The 21,441-nt window shown below is 35.1% G+C and overlaps 4 protein-coding genes across 7 annotated transcripts in view; 2 read left to right on the top strand and 2 right to left on the bottom strand.

The window, feature by feature from the left end:
* The window catches only part of camta2 (calmodulin binding transcription activator 2), a 34,242-nt gene extending 29,392 nt beyond the window's left edge, over nt 1–4,850 (top strand). For both annotated transcript variants that reach the window (XM_067372421.1, XM_067372422.1), the window contains 4 exons: nt 67–138; nt 1,586–1,779; nt 1,868–1,942; nt 2,515–4,850. In XM_067372421.1, the coding sequence (XP_067228522.1) occupies nt 67–138; nt 1,586–1,779; nt 1,868–1,942; nt 2,515–2,569 (396 nt within the window). In that variant the 3' untranslated portion in view covers nt 2,570–4,850. The remainder of the gene's footprint in view (nt 1–66; nt 139–1,585; nt 1,780–1,867; nt 1,943–2,514) is intronic.
* Nucleotides 4,851–8,271: 3,421 nt separating this feature from the next.
* On the top strand, nt 8,272–9,876 carry LOC137008819 (transcription factor HES-1-B). Its single transcript, XM_067370535.1, has 4 exons — nt 8,272–8,323; nt 8,408–8,503; nt 9,493–9,577; nt 9,710–9,876. Exons 1-4 carry the CDS (start codon nt 8,294–8,296, stop codon nt 9,874–9,876), a joined length of 378 nt encoding a protein of 125 aa, XP_067226636.1. The 5' UTR covers nt 8,272–8,293.
* Nucleotides 9,877–11,262: 1,386 nt separating this feature from the next.
* LOC137008924 (growth hormone secretagogue receptor type 1-like) lies at nt 11,263–14,941 on the bottom strand. Of its 3 annotated transcripts, XR_010892827.1 has the most exons (4): nt 13,950–14,941; nt 12,476–12,952; nt 12,197–12,292; nt 11,263–11,277 (listed from the first exon to the last, which is right to left on the bottom strand). XR_010892827.1 is itself a non-coding variant. In XM_067370711.1 (3 exons), exons 1-3 carry the CDS (start codon nt 14,235–14,237, stop codon nt 11,997–11,999), a joined length of 1,041 nt encoding a protein of 346 aa, XP_067226812.1. In that variant the 5' UTR covers nt 14,238–14,941; the 3' UTR covers nt 11,661–11,996. The 3 variants fall into 3 exon arrangements, 2 of the variants coding, with proteins under 2 accessions (XP_067226812.1, XP_067226813.1); XM_067370711.1 differs by lacking the exon at nt 11,263–11,277 and having other exon boundaries at nt 11,661–12,292; nt 12,496–12,952; XM_067370712.1 differs by lacking the exon at nt 11,263–11,277 and having other exon boundaries at nt 12,162–12,292.
* Nucleotides 14,942–15,111: 170 nt separating this feature from the next.
* Nucleotides 15,112–20,206, bottom strand: ppp1r35 (protein phosphatase 1, regulatory subunit 35). Its single transcript, XM_067371930.1, has 6 exons — nt 20,041–20,206; nt 19,274–19,435; nt 18,059–18,155; nt 17,617–17,826; nt 16,206–16,339; nt 15,112–15,713 (listed from the first exon to the last, which is right to left on the bottom strand). The coding sequence occupies exons 2-6, from the start codon at nt 19,415–19,417 to the stop codon at nt 15,534–15,536; spliced, it is 765 nt and encodes a 254-aa protein (XP_067228031.1). The 5' UTR covers nt 19,418–19,435; nt 20,041–20,206; the 3' UTR covers nt 15,112–15,533.
* Between the last annotated feature and the right edge of the window lie 1,235 nt (nt 20,207–21,441).

Here is a 21,441-nt window from a genome sequence, read left to right as displayed (position 1 = left end):
ACGACCGACAACTGACTGAGAGTTTGTGTGCCTGGTTTAATAATGATTGGTTATTATTGTGTTTAGGGGCGGAGACTAAAGGAGCAGCAGGATATGGCCGCAGCTGTGATACAGCGCTGTTACCGCAAATATAAACAGGTATAAAACACGCATACGTTTACTCAGCTGTCTAGATGAGGACATTGCATAGACTTCTATTGTTTTTATAGCCGTAAATAATGTATCCCACACACTAAAGGGTAGAAAACAGAAAACTTTCTTTTTTGCATTTTTACAATGTAAGGCAAGACAACATGCAAAACCATTGTTTTTTTCATGCATTGGTTATTTTTAAGATTGTGGATAAATGCTACCATGTCTTCTTTCAGACTAGTAGAAAGAAAACTTCCAAAATACATATTTAAGTGTTTATTTTATTGCTCTCTATCTATTTGCACCTGTAGATTTCAGTTAAAGTACCTATTTTTAAAGGCGATATTTTTATAAATGAGTTTTTTTCTCCACTTCAGCAGCACTTACGTACACCAAAATTTACAGATTTTTTCCTGACTATATTCTGAAGATTTTTACTGTGGGGTTTGTTCATATATCATTCACGCTGATTTATATAAGATTTTATTCCTAAATATATGCTGAAAAGTATTTTTTCTGGTTGTTAGCAGTATTTTCTGATTTATGGAGTGATGAAAAGAGATATCCTAAATCCCCTCAGTATAAACCTTTAACTCTAATATGTCAACAAAATCAAACAAGAATTTTAATAATTCTAGCTTTAATCAATGTTCAGATTAATGTATGCAAATTAGTGCATATTTAAGTAGATAATGCATTATTTATATATTTAAACTGAACATTTTAGAAAACTTGTAACAGAAATGTTGTTTGCAATTCTTAATGTGATCAATCACTTTTGTAAGTATGCTGATGTTTTGGTTAAATGTTTCACACTATTCATTTTGCCAACTTTTTATTTACTTTATTTTTATACTGCTCTTTTTATGGAAGTTTGTTTCTGCCACAGAATAAAAAATAAAACAGGTAATTGCGATATTTTATCTCACAATTCTGACTTTTTCTTGCAATTGAGTTTTTATCTCACAATTCTGAGGAAAAAAAGTCTGAATTGTAAGATAAAAAGTTGCAATTAGCTTATTTATTTTTCATACCATGGCAGAAACAAGTTTCCATAGTTTATACAAAGATGTCCTGAAAAGAAGGTTTTGTTAAGTTTAGCATACTTCTGGGAACAAATTTGTCATCAAAATATGGTTAAATAGATACACACACACACACTTTGTACAGAAACACTTGATGTTAAGAAACAAAGCATTCAGCGTCTGAGTGTGTGTTTGTGTTTGTGTTTGTTTGTGTGTGTCTTCGCTAACAACTAATATTGCTGGCGTGTCTCTGATCTCTCTCCTGTTTCTTGTTTAATTTCATGCTAGCTAACATGGATAGCACTGAAGGTAACGCTGAACTAAACTGCCTCACTGTTGTGTTCTCACATTCTTCTGCCGTGCAGTGTGTGTTTGTGTGTTGTGTTGTCCTCCTGCAGTGTGTAACGCGTATGTTTGTCCTCCTCCAGTACGCCTTATATAAGAAGATGACGCAGGCGGCCATACTGATTCAGAGTAAGTTTCGCAGTTATTACGAGCAGAAGAAGTTCCAGCAGTCGCGGCGGGCGGCCGTTCTCATCCAGCAGTATTACCGCAGCTATAAAGAGTACGAGCGCGTCAAGCAGGGGCCGCGCGGCCCTGGGACCCTCAACACCAAGATCAAGTGAGACGCACACATTACACAACACTACAGATCATTACACGACTCATGAGAGATTCTGTGGCGCTCAAACTCTTGTTCTGTGTGTCAGAGGCTCTTTCCTGACCAAGAAACAGGATCAGGCTGCGAGGAAGATCATGCGCTTCCTCAGACGCTGCAGACACAGGTACACATCCATCTGTTTGTTTCTATGTTTGTTTATTTAAAATAAGAGAAAACAAGCATTAAAATAAGCTCAAACAAATAAAAATGTAGATGTCTCTTTAAATTTTATTTAATTTTAATTATACTATAAAATTGCACATACAATATCTTTAATCATTTATTCTTATCCAGTAAATCATGAACAACTGGAAGAGTAATGAAAATTAATAAAAACTTAAAATGTAATTTATAATAAATAGAATTTTTACTATTTACTAGTTAGGTCAAACTTTAAATTATTTTATTTTAAATTATTATATAAATTGTGCATTAAAAGAACATTAAAAAAAATAAAAAAAAGCTTAATTCTAATCTAGTAAATCCGGAAAAGTCAAGGAAATTAAAATGTGGTTGTGGTTATTTTTATAATGGGTATATCCATTTTACTAGTTACGTTAAGCTCTAAAATATTTTATTTATGTTATGAAATTGTGCATTTGAAAAGATTTTTAAAAATCCTTATTCTTAATTCTTATCTGGTAAATCATGAAAAACTTGAGAATGAAGTTGTTTATTGAGATTGTGTGTTTGCAGGATTAAGGAGCTGAAACAGAGTAAAGAGCTGGAGCACAGAGGACTGACCACCTGACCACACACACACACACACACACACTCTTTCAGTCATGTTTACAGTCGTCCGCTCAGATACACTCCTGCCATCACTTGCTTTACACACTCTTGTCAAAACTACTGCAGGATTTGATTGATTCAGAGAGAAAAGATGGAAAGATTGAGCTGCATTATTAGCAGGAGAAAATGAGAGCTTATTTCCATCGTGGAATAAAAAGTAAGAAAGGTAATCGCAATTTTTTATCTCACAAAGACTTTTTTTTCTTGCAATTACAAGTTTACATCTCAGAATTACAGGAAATAAAGTCGAATTGAAAGATACAAACTTGGAATCGAGGGGAAAAAAGTCAGAATTGCGGGATAAAGTTATGATTACCTTTTTAATTGCAAGTTTATATCTCACAATTCTGCCTTTTTCTCTAAATTCTGAGTTTATATAAATTCTGAGAAATTAAATTGCACAAAAAAAGTCTGAATAGTGAGTTATAAACTCAAAGTTGAGAGTTATAAATTCTGAATTGCGATGTATAAACATTTCTGAGGGGAAGAAAGTCAGAACTGCAGTTGTCAGAAGTTGCAATTACCTTTTTTATTTTTATTTTTTTATTCCACGGCAGAAACAAGTTCTATCGTAAAAGGGCAGACAGACACACAGTCAGACGTTTTTCTTTGGTTGCTTCTTTCCAGTCGTTGCTGCAACACTAAAGTTCACGTTCAGCTTTACTGAATGTTTGGAATGTTTTTATGTATTAATGGATCTCTATATAAATGTATACAGTATATACGCTCATATATATATGGTCATAAACACAGAGTTGATTGTGTTGGATATGAATTTATTTATTGATCTCTTGGAGATATATTTTATAAACACTCAATGTTGCGCCTCAGAACAGAGAACCACAGAAAAAAAAACGACGCTGAGTTCATGTCGATATCCAAAGTCTTAAATCGTAGTTGTCATGGTAACACAGGGCTGAAAAGTAACGTTGCCTAGTGACGATCTCGCGCAAGTTCACGACGCGAGAAATACGATAACGAAACCTTCACTGAAGGTGCCTCATTATAGTCAACGGTTTATGTTAAATATCAGTACTGTTTATGTTCATTAAATATAATGAATATAATAGTACAGAAAATAAAAAAATTCAGCACTTTCAGCATAATCTGTCACAAAAAAAATCGCTTTAACTCATTCAAAACTTAATTTGTAAATAATAAAACAAGTGATAAAATCACTTACTGACCTCTGTTGCATCCGTGTAACATTCAGACGATATGAAGGGAATGTTTTAGATTCAACAGACAGCAATTATGGGATGTTCCAGAAACTATGGAAGCTTTCCAGACAGCAACATAGTGTGGCCCAGATCCGTCCCACATCTGGAACATGTGGATTACACACAGACTAGATCTGGGCCGACGCTATGTTGCTGTCAGTGTTTTGGAAATAAAAAATGTAATTGTGACTTTATACCTCACAATTGTGAGGGAAAAAAATGCTAGTTATAAGTCTGAATTTGAAATAGTATTAAAAAGTATTAAAAATACATTTTTATATTTTATTCTGTAAGAACATGCATTACTGTACGTGCGGTTTTTGGAATCCCTCTGAATTATTTATCTGTGGTGACGCCAGCAGAATAGATACTGCTGATAAAGCTTTTATCGACTTTTGTAAGACTTTTATTTTGACGCATGTTTTCAAACCCCATTTTCATTTCTGAAAACTCCTGGTTCTGATTGGATACGTGATCTCCGCCCCCGTATGTGTGCGTGAAACGCGTTACAGACGCACTAGGCATCGTTTGACGAGGAAAATGTCGCGATTCTATTTAATGGCTATTTTTGAATGTGCCTTGAGGTGTTTTTAACTAAATTAACTGCGTCATTGAAGAACTGGTTGGTTCTCCGTCTTGATTCAGACCTTTATGCATTAGTCTGTAAATATTGTACAGTATAAAGAACTGGTGAAAATATATTTAAGAATGAATACATGCTTCTGCCTGATAAAATGTTTAATTTATTCTCTGTACTGATTGCTGATATGCACGGTTATATTTACACAATGAGATTTTTTCAGCATGTTTTTGCTTGCTGGTGTTTATGTTTGCATGAGTTCATGTTTGCTTTGTTCATATTTCCACTCACAGGCCTTTACTACTGCTGATGCTTATTTATGAATATAGATTTATGGACATGTTTGAATTGATTTCTACTGTAAATTCATTCTGGCATTTAGATATTTGTTCAGGCTGTTTTACTGTTTCGTAACATTTCATTAAATTCTTCAAATTCAAGTTTCATTCAAGTATTTTTTCTCTGTTCAGACACTGACACAAACATCTTCACAGTCTCATTAGTTGTTTTTAAGAAGTATTTTAGTTCTTGACAGATTACAGACACGTTTCTGAAATAAAAAGTAGAATCTTTTCCTTTGTTTTTTTTCTCTATTCACATTCCAGGGAAATTTTACAGGCATATTCAGTCTCATCACTTTTTCTTAAAAAAAAAAAAAAAAAAGATAAATGTATTGTGCAATAAACAGTGAATGCAAATTAAGCTTATAAAAAGTTAATACCTTTTCATAGATTAAGTATGGGCCAAACAGGCACAAGAGGTAATATTAACTTTTCATTTATGTAAGATAGACACATTAATTATAATATATAATGAAATAAAAAAGGAATCCTAAATAGTTATATAAGAGGATAAACATGAAACAGAAAAATATTAATATATTCAAATATTAATAAAACACTTTCTGAACACATGCTGATAAAATAGTGCACAACAGCTTGGCTCAGCCTTTAAGTTTAGTGCATCTTTTCATCTCATCATGTGTCAATTTTCTGAAAAAGGATCTGTAAACGTAACGTCACTCTGTCAAAAGGCGCCTGATCACAGACGAGTGCGAGTCCTTCAGCTGAAGAGCGTCACACTTTCTCTCAGAGGAGAGACGGACGGATGAAGAGGATCTCGTGCTGCTATTCATCTGCTGATCCCTCACCACTCTAATCTCTCTTTTTACTCCTGCACAGCACTGTGGGAAACACTCTCTCTCACACACACACGCTTACAAAACAAGCCATGAAAAGAACAGCAAAAAAAAAAAAGGTTTCTGATTTTCTTGACACATTTAATAACATTACTTGTGAATTTAGTTGGATCAATTTTAGCCTCTTTAGTTTGCAAAGTACAGCCGCAAGTCAAGTCAGTTTAGTATGGAAGCTTGTTTCTGCCACAAAATGAAAAACTAAAAAAGGTAATTCAGCAAAGGTAAAGTCAGAATTGTGAGTTATAAACTCGGAATTGTGAGGAAAAAAAGTTGGAATTGTGAGAAAAAAGTCAGAATTGTGAGTTATAAACTTGGAATTGTGAGGAAAAAAGTTGGAATTGTGAGAAAAAAGTCAAAATTGTGAGTTATAAACTTGGAATTGTGAGGAAAAAAGTTGGAATTGTGAGAAAAAGGTCAGAATTGTGAGTTATAAACTTGAAATTACGAGGAAAAAAGTTGGAATTATGTGAAAAAAAGTCAGAATTGTGAGTTATAAACTCGGAATTGTGAGGAAAAAAGTCAGAATTGTGAGTTATAAACTCGGAATTGTGAGGAAAAAAGTCAGAATTGTGAGTTATAAACTCGGAATTGTGAGGAAAAAAAAGTTGGAATTGTGAGAAAAAAGTCAGAATTATGAGTTATAAACTTGGAATTGTGAGGGAAAAAAGTTTGAATTGTGAGGAAAAAAGTCAGAATTGTAAGTTATAAACTCGGAATTGTGAGGAAAAAAAGTTGGAATTGTGAGAAAAAAGTCAAAATTGTGAGTTATTAATTTGGAATTGTGAGGAAAAAAGTTAGAATTGTGAGAAAAAAGTCAAAATTGTGAGTTATAAACTTGGAATTGTGAGGAAAAAAGTTGGAATTGTGAGAAAAAGGTCAGAATTGTGAGTTATAAACTTGAAATTACGAGGAAAAAAGTTGGAATTATGTGAAAAAAAGTCAGAATTGTGAGTTATAAACTCGGAATTGTGAGGAAAAAAGTCAGAATTGTGAGTTATAAACTCGGAATTGTGAGGAAAAAAGTCAGAATTGTGAGTTATAAACTCGGAATTGTGAGGAAAAAAAAGTTGGAATTGTGAGAAAAAAGTCAGAATTGTGAGTTATAAACTTGGAATTGTGAGGGAAAAAGGTTTGAATTGTGAGGAAAAAAGTCAGAATTGTAAGTTATAAACTCGGAATTGTGAGGAAAAAAAGTTGGAATTGTGAGAAAAAAGTCAAAATTGTGAGTTATTAATTTGGAATTGTGAGGAAAAAAGTTAGAATTGTGAGAAAAAATGTCAGAGTTGTGAGGAAAAATGTCAGAATTGTGAGTTATAAACTCGGAATTGTGAGGAAAAAAGTTAGAATTGTGAGAAAAAATGTCAGAATTGTGAGTTATAAACTTGGAATTTTGAGGAAAAAATGTCAGAATTGTGAGTTATAAACTTGGAATTGTGAGGAAAAATGTCAGAATTGTGAGTTATAAACTTGAAATTGTGAGGAAAAAAGTTAGAATTGTGAGAAAAAATGTCAGAATTGTGAGTTATAAACTTGGAATTGTGAGGAAAAATGTCAGAATTGTGAGAAAAAATGTCAGAATTGTGAGTTATAAACTTGGAATTGTGAGGAAAAAAGTCAGAATTGTGAGTTATAATTAAACTTTGTGAGGAAATGGAAAATCCATTTGGGTTTTTGTCTAGGGAATCAGGATGATGCGAACTTCCAAAAATATGTCATCACTGCAGCGCTTTATTGCGCTATATGTTTATCCAGGAAATGTAAAGTGTTTTTTAAAAACATTTTTTTATCAAGTTTAAGTGAATATAGATTGATACATCTTTCTATGTGCACCTGTGGGTTTTTCCCACCTATTTTCTTGTGAAACGGTGCTGATCACTTCAGCAGCTCTCTCTCCTCAACTACACATGTGTCATGCTGAAGATCGTGTTGGTCTTTTCTTGTGTGCTGTAAAGGCGTGGAGGGGTGGAGCAGATGAACGAGGGATTTGAAAGAACGAGTGGATGGGAGCAGATGTATGGAGCATGTTTTCTTTCTGTTTCCCACAATCGCTTTCAGACCTCCGGCTGTGAGTGTCTGTGTCTCAGAACATAGTGTGCTGCCTACCTAGTATGCATACTTAGAGGGTTTAGTTTGCAAGATTGAATTTTCAAGAATCCTCTGGGGGGTAAAACTTGAGTTTGTTTTTGGAAATCATTGCAAATAATTCTAAATAAGCAACATTTCTAGAGTTTCAAATCAGCAGCATTTCTAGGAATCTGAAGTTTCTCAGAAATGCTGCCTATTAAGCAGCTGACAGGGATTTGAGACACAGCCTGTGTGTGGGATCTGGAGATGTTCTGAATGATTTGTTTTCTTTATGTTTCCACACTTGAAACCTATCCACTAATAAACGAGAAAAAGGTATATCCTTTATCATATTACATAAAAACACCTTAGTTTAAACAGTTGCACTGAAACTGCTATTGAATGAACGTCCGGCGGCTGTCAATCACAGATGATTGACAGGTTGAGCCCTTCAGCCGCAGCTTTAATCCCTGCGAGGGGCCGCAGATTAAACCCTTATGAATAAAACACACATACACTTTACCACCCACAGATTTGGGCGGAAACCAACACTCAACTTTTGTTCTCCGCGGGTCATATAACGGCGCAGGAGTCTCGGACAGTTCAATCTCGCGTGCTGAAATGGCCGGAATCTCGCAGCACAGGTCTAAGGTAAACGCATTTTTCTCTTTCGTGTTTAACTATTTTATACTGGCGTGCTTATTGTGAGTTTAAGCTGTTTCCCGATTGATTAAGATCTCTAAACCGCTGATGGAACGACGGAGGCGAGCGCGCATCAACGCGTGCATCGGAGAGCTGCGCGCGCTGCTGAATCAAGCCCGTGCAACCACGGTGAGCACGAGCGCGTAACCGCCAAAAAGTTAAAAAAAAAAAAAAGGAAGGGAAAAATAAGTATTTAATTTGAATATGATTTTATTATTTAAGGGATTAGTTCACTTTCACATTAAAATTTCCTGATAATTTACTCACCCTCATGTCATCCAAGATGTTCATGTCTTTCTTTCTTCAGTTGAAAAGAAATGAAGGTTTTTGATGAAAACATTCCAGGATTTTTGTCCATATAGTGGACTTCACTGGGGTTCAACGGGTTGAAGGTCCAAATTACAGTTTCAGTGCAGCTTCAAAGAGCTCTACATGATCCCAGACGAGAAATAAGAGTCTTATCTAGAGAAACCATCAGACATTTTCTAAAAAAAAATTTAAAATTATATACGTTTTAACCATAAATGCTCATCTTGAACTAGCTCTCTTCTCTATTAGAATTCCAGCAGTGTAGACGCTACTAAGTGTATTACTGCCCTCCACAGGTCAAAGTTTGAACTAATTGTTATATACTTGCACTAGCATATTGAATATGACAATTTAGTTCAAACTTTGACCTGTGGAGGGCAGTAATACACTTAGTAGCGTCTACACTGCTGGAATTATAATAGAGAAGAAGAAAAAGAGAGCTAGTTCAAGATGAGCATTTATGGTTAAAATTTATAAAAAAAAAAAAAATTCTGAAAATGACCAATCGTTTCTCTAGATAAGACTCTTATTCCTCGTCTGGTATCGTTTAAAGCTCTTTGAAGCTGCACTGAAACTGTAATTTTGACCTTCAACTGTTTGGAGGCCATTGAAGTCCTCTATAAGGAGAAAAATCCTGGAATGTTTTCATGAAAAACCTTCATTTCTTTTTGAATGAAGAAAGAAAGACATGAACATCTTGGATAACAATTATAAGGAAATGTTTAATTTGAAAGTGAACTAATCCTTTAAAAAATCTTTTATTTTATTATGTTTTAAATTTTCTAAACCTATTTATATATTTTTTTTAGAGCTGTCAATCATCTAAACTGGAAAAGGCGGAAATTCTCGAGTTCACCGTACTACACCTGCGCGCGCTGCACTGCCCTTCAACAGGTAAATAATCATAATAATTAATCTTTTTTTAATCAGAAACATGAAAAATAAAATTACAAAACATAAAGGAAATACATGGTAATAAAAAGACAAATGTGCAGCTTATGAAAAGTCTTCTGTTTAATGCATCAGATGGGTGGAGTCGGTTCTGTACGGGATACGCGGCGTGTGTGCGGGAGATCGCGCGCTTCTTCAGAACCACAGATGCGGACCGATGCCCGAGCGCGGGAAACCAGGACCGATCTGACACGTCACAGAACCCAAATCCACTCACGAACGTCTGGAGACCCTGGAGCTAAAAGTGGCCAATCCCTCTGTATTAATATAAACTGTTTTAGTCTTGTTTGTTCAAATGGAACCCATTTCCGCCACATAAAAAAATAATGCTTTTGTAATGACGTAAGAAATTGACATAAAAAGCCAAAATTTAAAATGCATGTTTTTTTTCTTATGTGCCGGAAATTGTATATTAATATAGTCTATTTGTTGAGCACTTTAATTATAATAATTCGTGTAAATAAAATGAATTCAACTTACTTTCTGTGTGCCTAATGTGGTATGAAAGAGCAGCTATTTAAAAATTGCGAGAAAATCACTTTAGTCAACAGTACATTAGTAAACATTAATAATGACAGAATTACATCATTCTTCAACAAATTATTGTCAATATCGAAGAACTGTTGAAACGGTGAAAAATGCTCACTTCGCGCGTGCGCAGTAAAGTCGCCCCTTTGAAAAAAAGAAACGCGGGAGTAATTCGCCTCAAGAGAAATGCTCAAATTTGAGGTAATTATTTTTCTTCTGCTATCTAAAAGTTGGATACTTTTGTATTTAAGCATCCATTTTAAACTGTCTGCTTAAAATGTTTTTGTATGTCATGCTAACGCGACCGGTACGTTATATCTTGATCTTGACCGAATTCAATTGCGTGAATTACTTTTTCAATCTGTTAAAAATGTTAGAGCAAGAAGTTCACTCGAAAATGAACATTCTGTCACCATTTACTCACCCCCGTGTCGTTCCAAACACGACTTTCTTTCTTCGGTTGAACACAGAATAAGATTTTTTTGTTGTTGTTGAGAAATGTCTCTGTGTTTTGTCTACCAATGGAAGGCAATAAGGTTTAATGTTGTTTGATACCCAGATTTCTTCAAAATATCTTCTTCTGTGTCCTGCAGAACAAAGTTAGTCAAATTTGGAATGACAAGAGGATCAAAGAGATAAGCTTTTTTCAGCTATGCTGGCTGAGGTTAATGAACCTGCAAAAAAATCTCCTCACCATCTTTTTAAAGCATATTACAGATAACAAGCTACAGAAACAAGTTAAGCTTATAATCATAAAGTATAACTAATTTACCTGATATTCAAATGTATTTCCATTGCATTTCCATTTAAATTATCAATCATCAGTTCCTTGTCACTGTAGGCCTAACATGCAGATGGAAAAAACAGAACCTTCATCCCTCAGTGCACTATTGCTTTCATAAAACACATCACAGTGTCACAAAGAACTGCCTTTTATTTGATATCCATGAAATAAGCCCCATCAAACACAATAAATAAATACAATTTAAAACACACATTAAATATATGTATAGTGTTGCTAAAAGGCTCAATGATGCTCTGTCCATTTGTAGATATTTTGTCGTTCATCAGAAGAGTCACAATGACTCTTGTTCCTTCATGCCGAATGTGTCCATCTGCAGGGCAAGTGTACAAATGCAAAAAAGTAAAAGTGAACAAATGCAAAAGTACGAAAGTACGCAAATGCAAAACGTAAATGAATGCAAATGTACGAAAGTACGTAAATACAAAACGTAAATGTAAACAAATGCAAAAATACAAAAGTACGTAAATGTAAACAAATGCAAACGTACAAAAAGTACATAAATGTAAAAATGTTAATGTAAATGAATGCAAAAGTACTAAAGTACATAAATACAAATTGTAAATGAATGCAAAAATAAAAGTACGCAAATGCAAAGCGTAAATGTAAACGAATGCAAAAGTATGAAAGTACACAAATGCAAAAAGTAAAAATGAACAAATGCAAAAGTACAAAAGAACGTAAATGCAAAACGTAAACGAATGCAAAAACACAAAAGTACGCAAATGCAAAAATGAAATGTAAATGAAAGCAAAAGTACGAAAGTATGTAAATACAAAATGTAAATGTAAACGAATGCAAAAAAACAAAAGTACGCAAATGCAAAAAGTAAATGTAAACAAATGCAAAAGTATTAAAGTACATAAATGCAAAAAGTAAACCTGAACGGATGCACACAAATGCTTGGCCAGTGGCCCCACTGAACACAGTTACAGTGCATTCTTGTGTTACCGTGGTGGCAATAAACCTCAGTATAAGTTCCCTCCAAAGTCTTATTTGTGTACAGTTTGTTTCAAGCCTAACACACACAGGTCAGAAGTGTGTGCTGGAGTGAGAGGCGGTGAGCGGGGAGGTGCGGGCCCTGTGGCGCTGCTCGTCCGTGGAGCCCACTACTGACCGCAGCATGGCGAGGACATTGGCGCGGTAGCGAGCGGACATGATGTTGTACAGCAGAGGATTCACAGCAGCACTGACATAAAACAGCACTAAAGACACCAGATTAAAATACTGACTGATGTAATACAAATCACTGGAGTCCGACACCGAAAACAGCGTCCGACTCACATGGAACGGCAGCCAACACAAGATGAACACCAGCACGATTACCACTGCGGAGAAACAGAACAGAAAAAGACATTCAAATGAGCTTTAAAGGAAAAGTTCACCTAAAAATCTTGATTTACTCATCCTCATGTAGTTATATTGATACACACCGCTAATTCTGCGCTTTTTTATATGACAGTTCAAAGTAAATACTTCCTTAAGGATCTAATGTCAAATTTTATTATTACCCATAATCCTCTGTGCTCACCCATCATCCGGAGGGTCTGGTGGTGTGTTTTGTCTCGGTGCGTGTGCGCGCGCAGGTGCAGGCGGCGGGCGATCAGGCCGTAGAGGAGGGTCAGAATTGTGAGAGGGCAAATGAAATAGAGGTTGGAGAGCCACAGCATGGCTTTCAGGAGCCCGGAGGTCTGAGCGTACTGCGTGCAGCGGCATTCGCTGGCTCCGCCCTGTAATCGCTCCACCCCTACCAAAGCCAACGCAGGTCCCGCACTGAGCATGGCCACGCCCCACAGCCCTGCGATCAGCACGCGGACACGCCTCCTCGTCACGAGCAAGCGTGCGCGGAGAGGGAAGCATACGGCCAGGTATCGCTCCGCCCCCAGTGCAGTCATGTGCAGGATGGATGAGAAGGTGCAGCATTCTCCGACAAACACCGACAGCTTGCACACGGCGTCGCCCAGCAACCACGGACGATACCGCCACAGCTGCGAGCAGAGCAAAAACATGCGTTAATGTTGCAGTTGTTTGGCTATTAATGCCAAGTGCACACTATCATCGCCTCTCGTCAGTGTGACCTCTAACTAAATTCAGTCGCAGCGGCAGGAAAAAAAGGTCGCAAAATTCGACTATTTGGTCACAGTCTGGAGCCCTTCGATGTCTTTGTTCTTAATGTTAATCTAACAACAAAAGACAAAGAGAAAATCACTCGCTGCTCTAAATATTCACTGTTCTATTAAATTAAAGATAAAATATAATCGAGCAGTAAAAAGTGAAAGTAACAGTAGCTCATATGATACATTTTAAAGGATTAGTTCACTTTCATATAAAATTTTCCTGATAATTTACTCACCCACATGTCATCCAAGATGTTCATGTCTTTCTTTCTTTCTTGAAGGCTTTTGATGAACACGTTCCAGGATTTTTCTCCTTATAGTGGACTTCAATGGCCTCCAAACGAAAACCTTCCGTACTCTACTTACGGAAAAAATGGAACTGGCGCTGCATTCGTTCCGTAAGTAGAATAGAGAAGGAGTAGGACATACAGTGTAAGCTTTTTGAAGAATACGAAAGTGCGGTTTTGACGGAAGCACTTGGAAGGTGATCATTTGTTTAAATAAAGCATATACATTTACATTTTTTTTTAGAAAATGTGCGATGGTTTCTCTAGATAAGACTCTTATTCCTCGTCTGGTATCATTTAAAGCTCTTTGAAGCTGCACTGAAACTGTAATTTTGACCTTCAACCGTTTGGAGTCCATTATAAGGAGAAAAATCCTGGAGTGTTTTCATCAAAAACCTTCAAGAAAGAAAGAAAGACATGAACATCTTGGATGACATGGGGGTGAGTAAATTATCGTATCGTATGCGGCACAGTAGGAACACCTACTAGAACTCGACCACATGGCGACACACAACTTCTGGCAATAATCGTTGTCGGTGTGAACGTCAGTCTCATGAAATAGCATGTGAACACTTGAATACCTTATAGAGATCCAGAGGCATCAACAGCAAAATCAGGACGTCTGATACGGCCATACTGCTCAGGTACAGGTAGGTGGTGCTTCTCATCTGTGGGCGTCGCCACACCACCAGAATCGTTAGGGCGTTTCCCAGCAGGCCAAGCAGCAGCAGCGGAACGCACACCGTCGTAACGACCACAAGCACGGTGTCGTCGAAGAGCGACAGGTCTACCCAGTCTTCCCATTCCGATCTGTTCCCACAGTTCACGCACCAACCGGATCCAGATCCAGAACCTTCCAGCCCATCCATGTCACTGGAGCGGTGCCTTCATCATCACTGAGCTCAGTCCAGAGCTGCAGGACGGTTATTGAATGTGCGGCTGGATCTCTCCGCTCCTCTTCTGTCTCTCTGTGACGCCCACCGCTGGAGATCTGTGCCACCTCCAAGACCAGAGGAAGAGATCGAATTCACTCAATCACACACACACACACACACACACACACACAGGTGTTTGTACATTCAGAGACAAACACAAGACACCGATCTCTTCATGGTACAGAACGGATTTGTAACTTGTACATGCATGCATGTAAAAGCACTTCGTCAATTAGTGAACAATATTTGTAATATTCACCCCAAAATCAAAAATACAAAAATATATAGTACATGCAGCATGAAAATAAACCTACTTCAAGCTTTTTAGATTATATTCAAGACATTTGAGCACATTTAGACCCCTCCTAATGAATACAGATCTCATTTTTATTACATCATCGCCATAAAAAATAGATTGAAAATAGAAATTGTAAAATACAGTAACTATAGTATTTGTAGTACTCAATTTATGTATAATTAACACAAAAAAAATCACTTGATTCATGTAAAATGTTAACTGAAAAAAAAAAGTTGCCAAACATTTTTCATTTATGTACTAAAATAACTAAAACTACATAACCTAATGACTAATATAAATGTCATTTTCATAAATCCCTCCTAATGAATACAAATCTCATTTTTATCAGTGTTTTCATAAAAAGCATGTAAAGCACAGCAAGTATAAACAATATTAGTATTTGTAGTACTCAAACTAATTTATGAAAAATGAAATTTGCATTTTGCTTAAGAGAATTTAGTGGGTTAACGAGTTTAATTACAGTAAAAATAGTCACAATGCAAAAAAAGGCCTCAATTTCTTTATGCAAAATATCATTACTGTTTTCTTTAGATTTTGGTGTGAAATATTTTGGTAAGATTCTCTTTAAAGTCTGTTTTAACAAAGAAGAGCACAGAAATCAGCGTGCGGTGTCTGTCCTCTTGTTGACTCACGCCAATTAATTCGTGAATTGATTGTTTTAATGACTAACCCCGGTGAACCTTAAGCCGCTGTGCACAAGATTTCTTTGAGCAGAAAGTGTGTTTGTACATTCACTCAGTGACCAACTATCATTTAAATAATCACAGATTTATTGCTATTATATTAATTCACTTTAGGCTAAAAAAATACATTAATACACAAAGCTTACAACACAAAAACACACAAACACTCATCGAGCAAAGCAGACATTCACTCACACACACACACAAACAAAGTGTGTGATTCCCAGTTCATGACTCCCAGAGTTTGTGCAGATGATGTAGGTGAAAGGTTGTGTGGGCGGGTCTAGGTGCAGGCCGTGGGCGGGGCAAAGGGATGTGGTCGCCTGGCAACAGCGGAGTCTCTCTGAGCAGCTTGTCCGGACTGTAGAACGGCAGTAAATCAGGGGCCTCTAGTGGTGGAGACGGGAACTACACACACAACAAACATAAGAGGCATTATAAAAATCTGTACAAACCATAATAAACATAACAAACCTACTTAATATGTGCTACTTATATACATTGTATATTGCCTATTAACGCAATTGAATTATATATTAACATACCAACCAAAAACTGATTTAACTGATTAAGTGAGCTCAAAAGTATTCAGAAAATTGCCAAGATAAGATTCTAAATGATAAAGGACAATTAAATTGTTGAAAGATATTAGAAAAATAAACAAAACAAAACAACTAGAATAAGATGAAGAGAAAAATCTGCCATTGTTTATGCATTTTATTTTCTTATTCAATTAGTTTTACTGTATTCTCTTTTTTTGTCTTGTTTTTATTGTTTATATGAATGTATGACATTAAAAATCCCACTCGTGGCTTATTGCTTTATTAAACACTCCAGCAGTTGAAAAACCCAAAATGAAAAACTAATAATATATTAATATGATGCAAACAGAACTCTGACCTTATTGGTCTGGCTGGCAGTGGGCGGGGCTAGTGCTGGCCTATCCTGTAGTGCCTGGCTGATGAGCTGATCACGTGACAGGCTGACGCTAACTAAGGCCCGGTACAGGTGTTGAGAGCGAGGGAAGTTCAGTCCTGTAATAAACGAGGTAAAGATAGAAGAAAAAACAAATTATTAACACAATTAAGCAACAGTGTGTGTGAACAATGAGCTGATTCTGTTTGCGTGGAGAACTTTGTTTTTTACTTTTGAATGGTTTATATGAGCTTGTGTTGTGCATTGTTGTATTGTCTTCATGACAGTTGAGCACATGTAAACCCCTCCTAATGAATACAAATCTCATTTTTATTACAGTATCGCCATAAAAATAGATTTGAATTATGAAGTAATTTTTTGTAGTACTCTATTTATGTCTGATTAACAAACACTTAAACACTAACATTACACATTAGTCATGTAAAATAAGCGTTAACTGAAATAAAAATTATATATATAAACTTTTATTATACTTTTATGTATTTCAGGTAGTTGCCAAAGCAACATTTCTCATTTTCAGTTAGTTTAATGATAATGATAAAATAACTAAATAAAATAAAAATGAATAAAAACTATATTAAACCTATTCCATACTATTTACATTTTTTGCAATTTCATGGCATTTGTGCACATGTAAACCTCTCCTAATAAATACAAATCTCATTTTTATTACAGTATCGCCATTAAAATATTAAATAATAAAGTAAATTTGCATGTAAAGTACAGTAAGCATAAACTATAGTAGTATTTGTTGTACTCAATGTATGTATAATTAACTAAAAATTAACAATACAATCACAAAATAAACTGAAATAAATTATAAAAATAATTTTTAGTTTCTCATTTTTTTGTTTAACTTCATGTACTAAAATAAAACTGAAATAAAAGTTATGTAAAAAATGACAAAACATGAAAAACAGAAAAATAGATTTAAATACTGAAGTAAATTTGCATGTAAAGTACAATAAGTATTAACTATAGTTGTATTTGTAGTACTCAATTTATGTGCAATTTTATTTAAAAAAAATCTCATTACAGTCATGAGAATTTGAGGGGTTAATGAGTTTAATTATTGCAAAAATAGTCACAATGTAACAATCATAATATCCTCAAAATAAGCTTCTTTATATAAAATGTAATTAAAATTTTCTTTTGTTATTGGTGTGAAATATTTCTTATTATTTTTTGTGAGATTCACATTAAAGTCAAGGTAAATCATTTGTGAATTGATTGTTTTAATGACAAACTCTGACGAACGTTAAGCTGGTGTGCTAAAGATTTCTTTGAGCAAGTGTGTTTGTACATTCACTCACTGAAATAGCCGCAAATAATCCTGCACGCTCAGACTGATTTCATTTGTGTTTTGTTGTCTCACCCTCTGCTGCTTTAGCACTGATGTGGTTCTTTGTGAGTGTTGAACTCTGTAATTTCTCTTTAACGGCTTTCTCGGGATCGAAAGCCTGCTCTGCCACTTCCTGAAGTTCTGCCCTCAGTGCCAGGGTAGTGTTCAGCTCCGCCCCATCTGTCAGCTGTCCATCACACACTCCGCCCGTTACCCGATCCCACCCTTTATCTGATTCATGACCTGAATAACAAGAACATGTCCACTCGATTCATGACAGAACATGCTGAAATGAATCATTTCCAGAGCAAATATGAACGATCTAAGTTTAAGCTTAAATCTACTCTAGGGTGAATCTCCATTATTATGACCATTTTTTGCATTATATTTTACATGATTTTCATGACAAAATAAAAACTTGGCTTGCAATGCATCTAGTATTCATATTGACTCAGAACAGCTGTGTTTGCTTTACCGTGCTTGTCTTTGTTTTGAGGTTTCCGGGCTTGATTATTTCTGGGGTCTGGGATCACTGGATGACCGCTGCTCTGAGGATTCACATTAAAACGCACCTGAAACACACACAAAGATACAAAGACATTACATGCATCTGGCAGACACTTCCACCCAAAGCGAGTTTTGCATTTAAGGTATACATTTGATCAGTTCATGCATTCACTGAGAATCGAACCCATGACATTGACATTGCGAGCTACATGAATAGTCATTTGTAGAGATAAATAAACATGGAAAAGTGACTACAGTAACATTCTTTGGAAGAACGAGACACATTTACAGTAAATACACTTAAAATGTAAACATACATGCAAATACATATTCTTCAAAAATACAGTACGCATTTATTAAATGATAAATAACCATGAATATAACAGGTGAATAGGGTAAAATTTTTAACTAACAGTTATGACCATACTTTCCACAAGTCGATTAATCACAGTGCTATAAGATGATTGAGAAGTTTTCTGAATTGTTATGTTTAAATATGCAAATGAAGCATTATTTATTAAATATGTACTCATTTGCATACACTTCCGGAAGATAAATCTAAACATTGGATAAAGACAGATTCAAAATTCTTATTTGATTTTGTTGACATATTAGAGTTAAAGGATTTTACTGAGGGAATTTTTTATATCTCTTTTTATCACTCCATAAATCAGAAAATACTGTCAACAATCAGGAAAAAAATATTTTCAGCATATATTTAGGAATAAAATGTTCTATAAATCAGTGTGAATCATATATGAACAAACCCCACAGTAAAAATCTTCAGAATATAGTCAGGAATAAAACTGTAAATTTTGGTGTTTGTAAGTGCTGCTGAAGTGGAGAAAAAAACTCATTTATAAAAATATCGCCTTTAAAAATAGGTATTATAATTGAAATCTACAGGTGCAAATAGATAAAATGCAATAAAATAAACACAAAGTCTGAAAGAAGACTTGTTCAATCACTAAATTGACCAGTTCATTAAAAACAATGATTTTGCCTGAAGTGCCTTGCCTTAAAATAATGGTTTCAAAAGCAACTGTAAAATCAAACCCTGCAGCATCCTCTAGGAGACACAGATTTAGTCTGATGATATAGTAAAACGGGTTTATTTATATCCTGTTCAAACATGTCTCTGGGACTGTTAAACCTTAATGAATCATATTTTACAGACTCAAACCTGTCGACGGCGTCTGTCTGGGCGTTCAGGTGTGAGAGTGACAGACAGGTCCAGATCAGGGCAAACCAGTTCTGTGGTCTGGACCGGTCCGAACCGCAGAGGTTCAGGAGCCACCCGGACATGAGGTTCTCCTGACATCTTCATCAATCCGATCAAATCAATCTAACAGATAGATATACATGATCAACAACACTATTAAAACAATACATATATATTTACACACATGAATACCATGAAAATGAAAATACCATGGCCCAGGTGAAAAAATACTATAGTAATTTATAGTAAATACTATAGTGTTTTTGAACCATACTATAGTAAAGTACTTAAATTAATATATTGTGGTAATTCTATAGTTGCTGTGATAATATAAACAACTATAGTAATATAAACAAATTACTTTAACCAATACTAAATTTTCTACTATACTATACTACAATATACACTACAGTTTACTGTAGTAAAAACTAAAGTATACTACAGTATTTATTAGTTCATCAGTTCACTATAGTTAATACTACAGTATGCTGTAGCATTCATTAACAAAGTGTTGTAAATACTAATAATATATACAGTATACTACAATTTTTACTATAGTATAGTTTAAAAACACTATAGTATTTACTATTGTATTTTTTCAATATAATGGTCAACCGTTTCTCTATATTTTGTTTATAAACATTACGGTGACAGTTTAGGTATAAACAGAAGTTATAAAATCGTGAATAACGAGTCCGACCTGAACATTAAAAGACAACCTAACTTACCCCAAAATACGACGTCAGCTGCTACGCCAAATAAAAACATCGCTTCACGGTGAAATATGCGAGAATCAAAACAGAAAATATCGAATTTGAGAAAAATTAAAACTCCCTCCACAGCTGCCGCGCGCAGGCGTACTTCCGGGTGAAGACGACGTTAATGGGCATGCGCAAACTTTCTTCGAAGGTCTTGAAAGAACATAAATATTTATGCATAATATTTACACGACACAAACATGTTTAAACACATTCAATACGATGATATGAACATATTTATTTAATTTAAATATATATAACTCAAAACAGCTGTACCCTAGGCATAAAAGTGCGGTTAATACTATGAATAATGTATTTTCTGAGATAAAATCCCTTTGTAGGCATATGCTGCGTTCACGCCATGTCGTAATTAGCGTAAATGGCGTAAATAAGAGATGGCAACATGTGGTACAAGTCGAAACTCTCAGAAAATTCCGAGTTGTAATTACGAGTTGTCCAATCACGTGAATGCTTTTTACAAGTCAGAATAGTTACAGTAATTACAAAATGGCGTTAACGCAAGAATATTTTACAGAGGAAGATGTATGGACACTTCTCTAAAAAAACCCACACATTTACATATGAGTAATGGAGGAAACAGGCATGTAAATTATATGAGAGTTAATATGTAGTTAATTTAGGAAATCTGCATGTCAAACCACATTTCAGAACTTGTTTATTATGTGACAAAGCAGTTAAAACTCAACTTAATTCAAACATGTTCTTACTCTCTTACACCATTATGCTTCTTATGCTTCAAAAATGTTGCCATCATTTACTCACCCTTACTTTGTTTCAAACCTGTATAAGTTTCTTCTGATGAACACAAAATATGTTTTAAAGAATGTTGGTAACCAGGGTTGGGCAAAATACATCAAAATGTATTTTAAAATAAAATAATTTTAAGTGTATCAAAATAAACTACAAAATACAGCAGCCACACCATGTATCAAAGTAAACTACTGTATTTTTGTATTTTAAAAATACTAAAAAATACTTTTACAAAGGAGCATGAAATTTCTTCGCAAACCTTCCATCAATTGGCCTATTTGATCATCCCTTTACCATTACACTGACTTGATTAAATAAACAGTGTTTGATAGCAACAGCTTTTCTCTGCCTGAGTCATGCAATAAATCTGACATATGAAACCAGTTAAAGGCAAATAGGATTTTTTGATTAAAATATCTAAAAACCACTAGAACAATGTTATATATTTTGTTGAATTGTGTACCTATTTTATCCCAAATGTTTCCAAGAATGTTTAAATCCAGAGAAATAAGCAATTTTAACCAGGACAAGGACCGTGTCAGTGCGTTGCTTATCAGTGCCATCATACCAGCGTTACCCTCAATGTCCGGTTTTATTTTG

Source organism: Chanodichthys erythropterus, chromosome 20 (assembly GCF_024489055.1).
Source record: "Chanodichthys erythropterus isolate Z2021 chromosome 20, ASM2448905v1, whole genome shotgun sequence".
NCBI classification, from domain to species: domain Eukaryota; kingdom Metazoa; phylum Chordata; class Actinopteri; order Cypriniformes; family Xenocyprididae; genus Chanodichthys; species Chanodichthys erythropterus.
The sequence above is the reverse complement of the archived record's forward strand: the minus strand, read 5'-3'. Positions and strand labels throughout refer to the sequence as shown.

Excerpts from the sequence above, each read along its gene's own strand:
- ppp1r35 (XM_067371930.1), bottom strand. The coding sequence starts at position 19,417 with ATGAAGATGTCAGGAGAACCTCATGTCCGGGTGGCTCCTGAACCTCTG. Across the intron at positions 16,340-17,616 it reads CAGTGCTAAAGCAGCAGAGG|GACTGAACTTCCCTCGCTCT; the intron begins GTGAGACAACAA and ends CGTTTATTACAG. Across the intron at positions 15,714-16,205 it reads CTGCCAGCCAGACCAATAAG|TTCCCGTCTCCACCACTAGA; the intron begins GTCAGAGTTCTG and ends TTGTGTGTGTAG.
- LOC137008924 (XM_067370711.1), bottom strand. The coding sequence starts at position 14,237 with ATGGATGGGCTGGAAGGTTCTGGATCTGGATCCGGTTGGTGCGTGAAC. Across the intron at positions 12,953-13,949 it reads TGCCTCTGGATCTCTATAAG|CTGTGGCGGTATCGTCCGTG; the intron begins GTATTCAAGTGT and ends CTCTGCTCGCAG. Across the intron at positions 12,293-12,495 it reads CCAGACCCTCCGGATGATGG|TGGTAATCGTGCTGGTGTTC; the intron begins GTGAGCACAGAG and ends GTTTCTCCGCAG.
- LOC137008819 (XM_067370535.1), top strand. The coding sequence starts at position 8,294 with ATGGCCGGAATCTCGCAGCACAGGTCTAAG. Across the intron at positions 8,324-8,407 it reads TCTCGCAGCACAGGTCTAAG|ATCTCTAAACCGCTGATGGA; the intron begins GTAAACGCATTT and ends CGATTGATTAAG. Across the intron at positions 8,504-9,492 it reads ATCAAGCCCGTGCAACCACG|AGCTGTCAATCATCTAAACT; the intron begins GTGAGCACGAGC and ends TATTTTTTTTAG.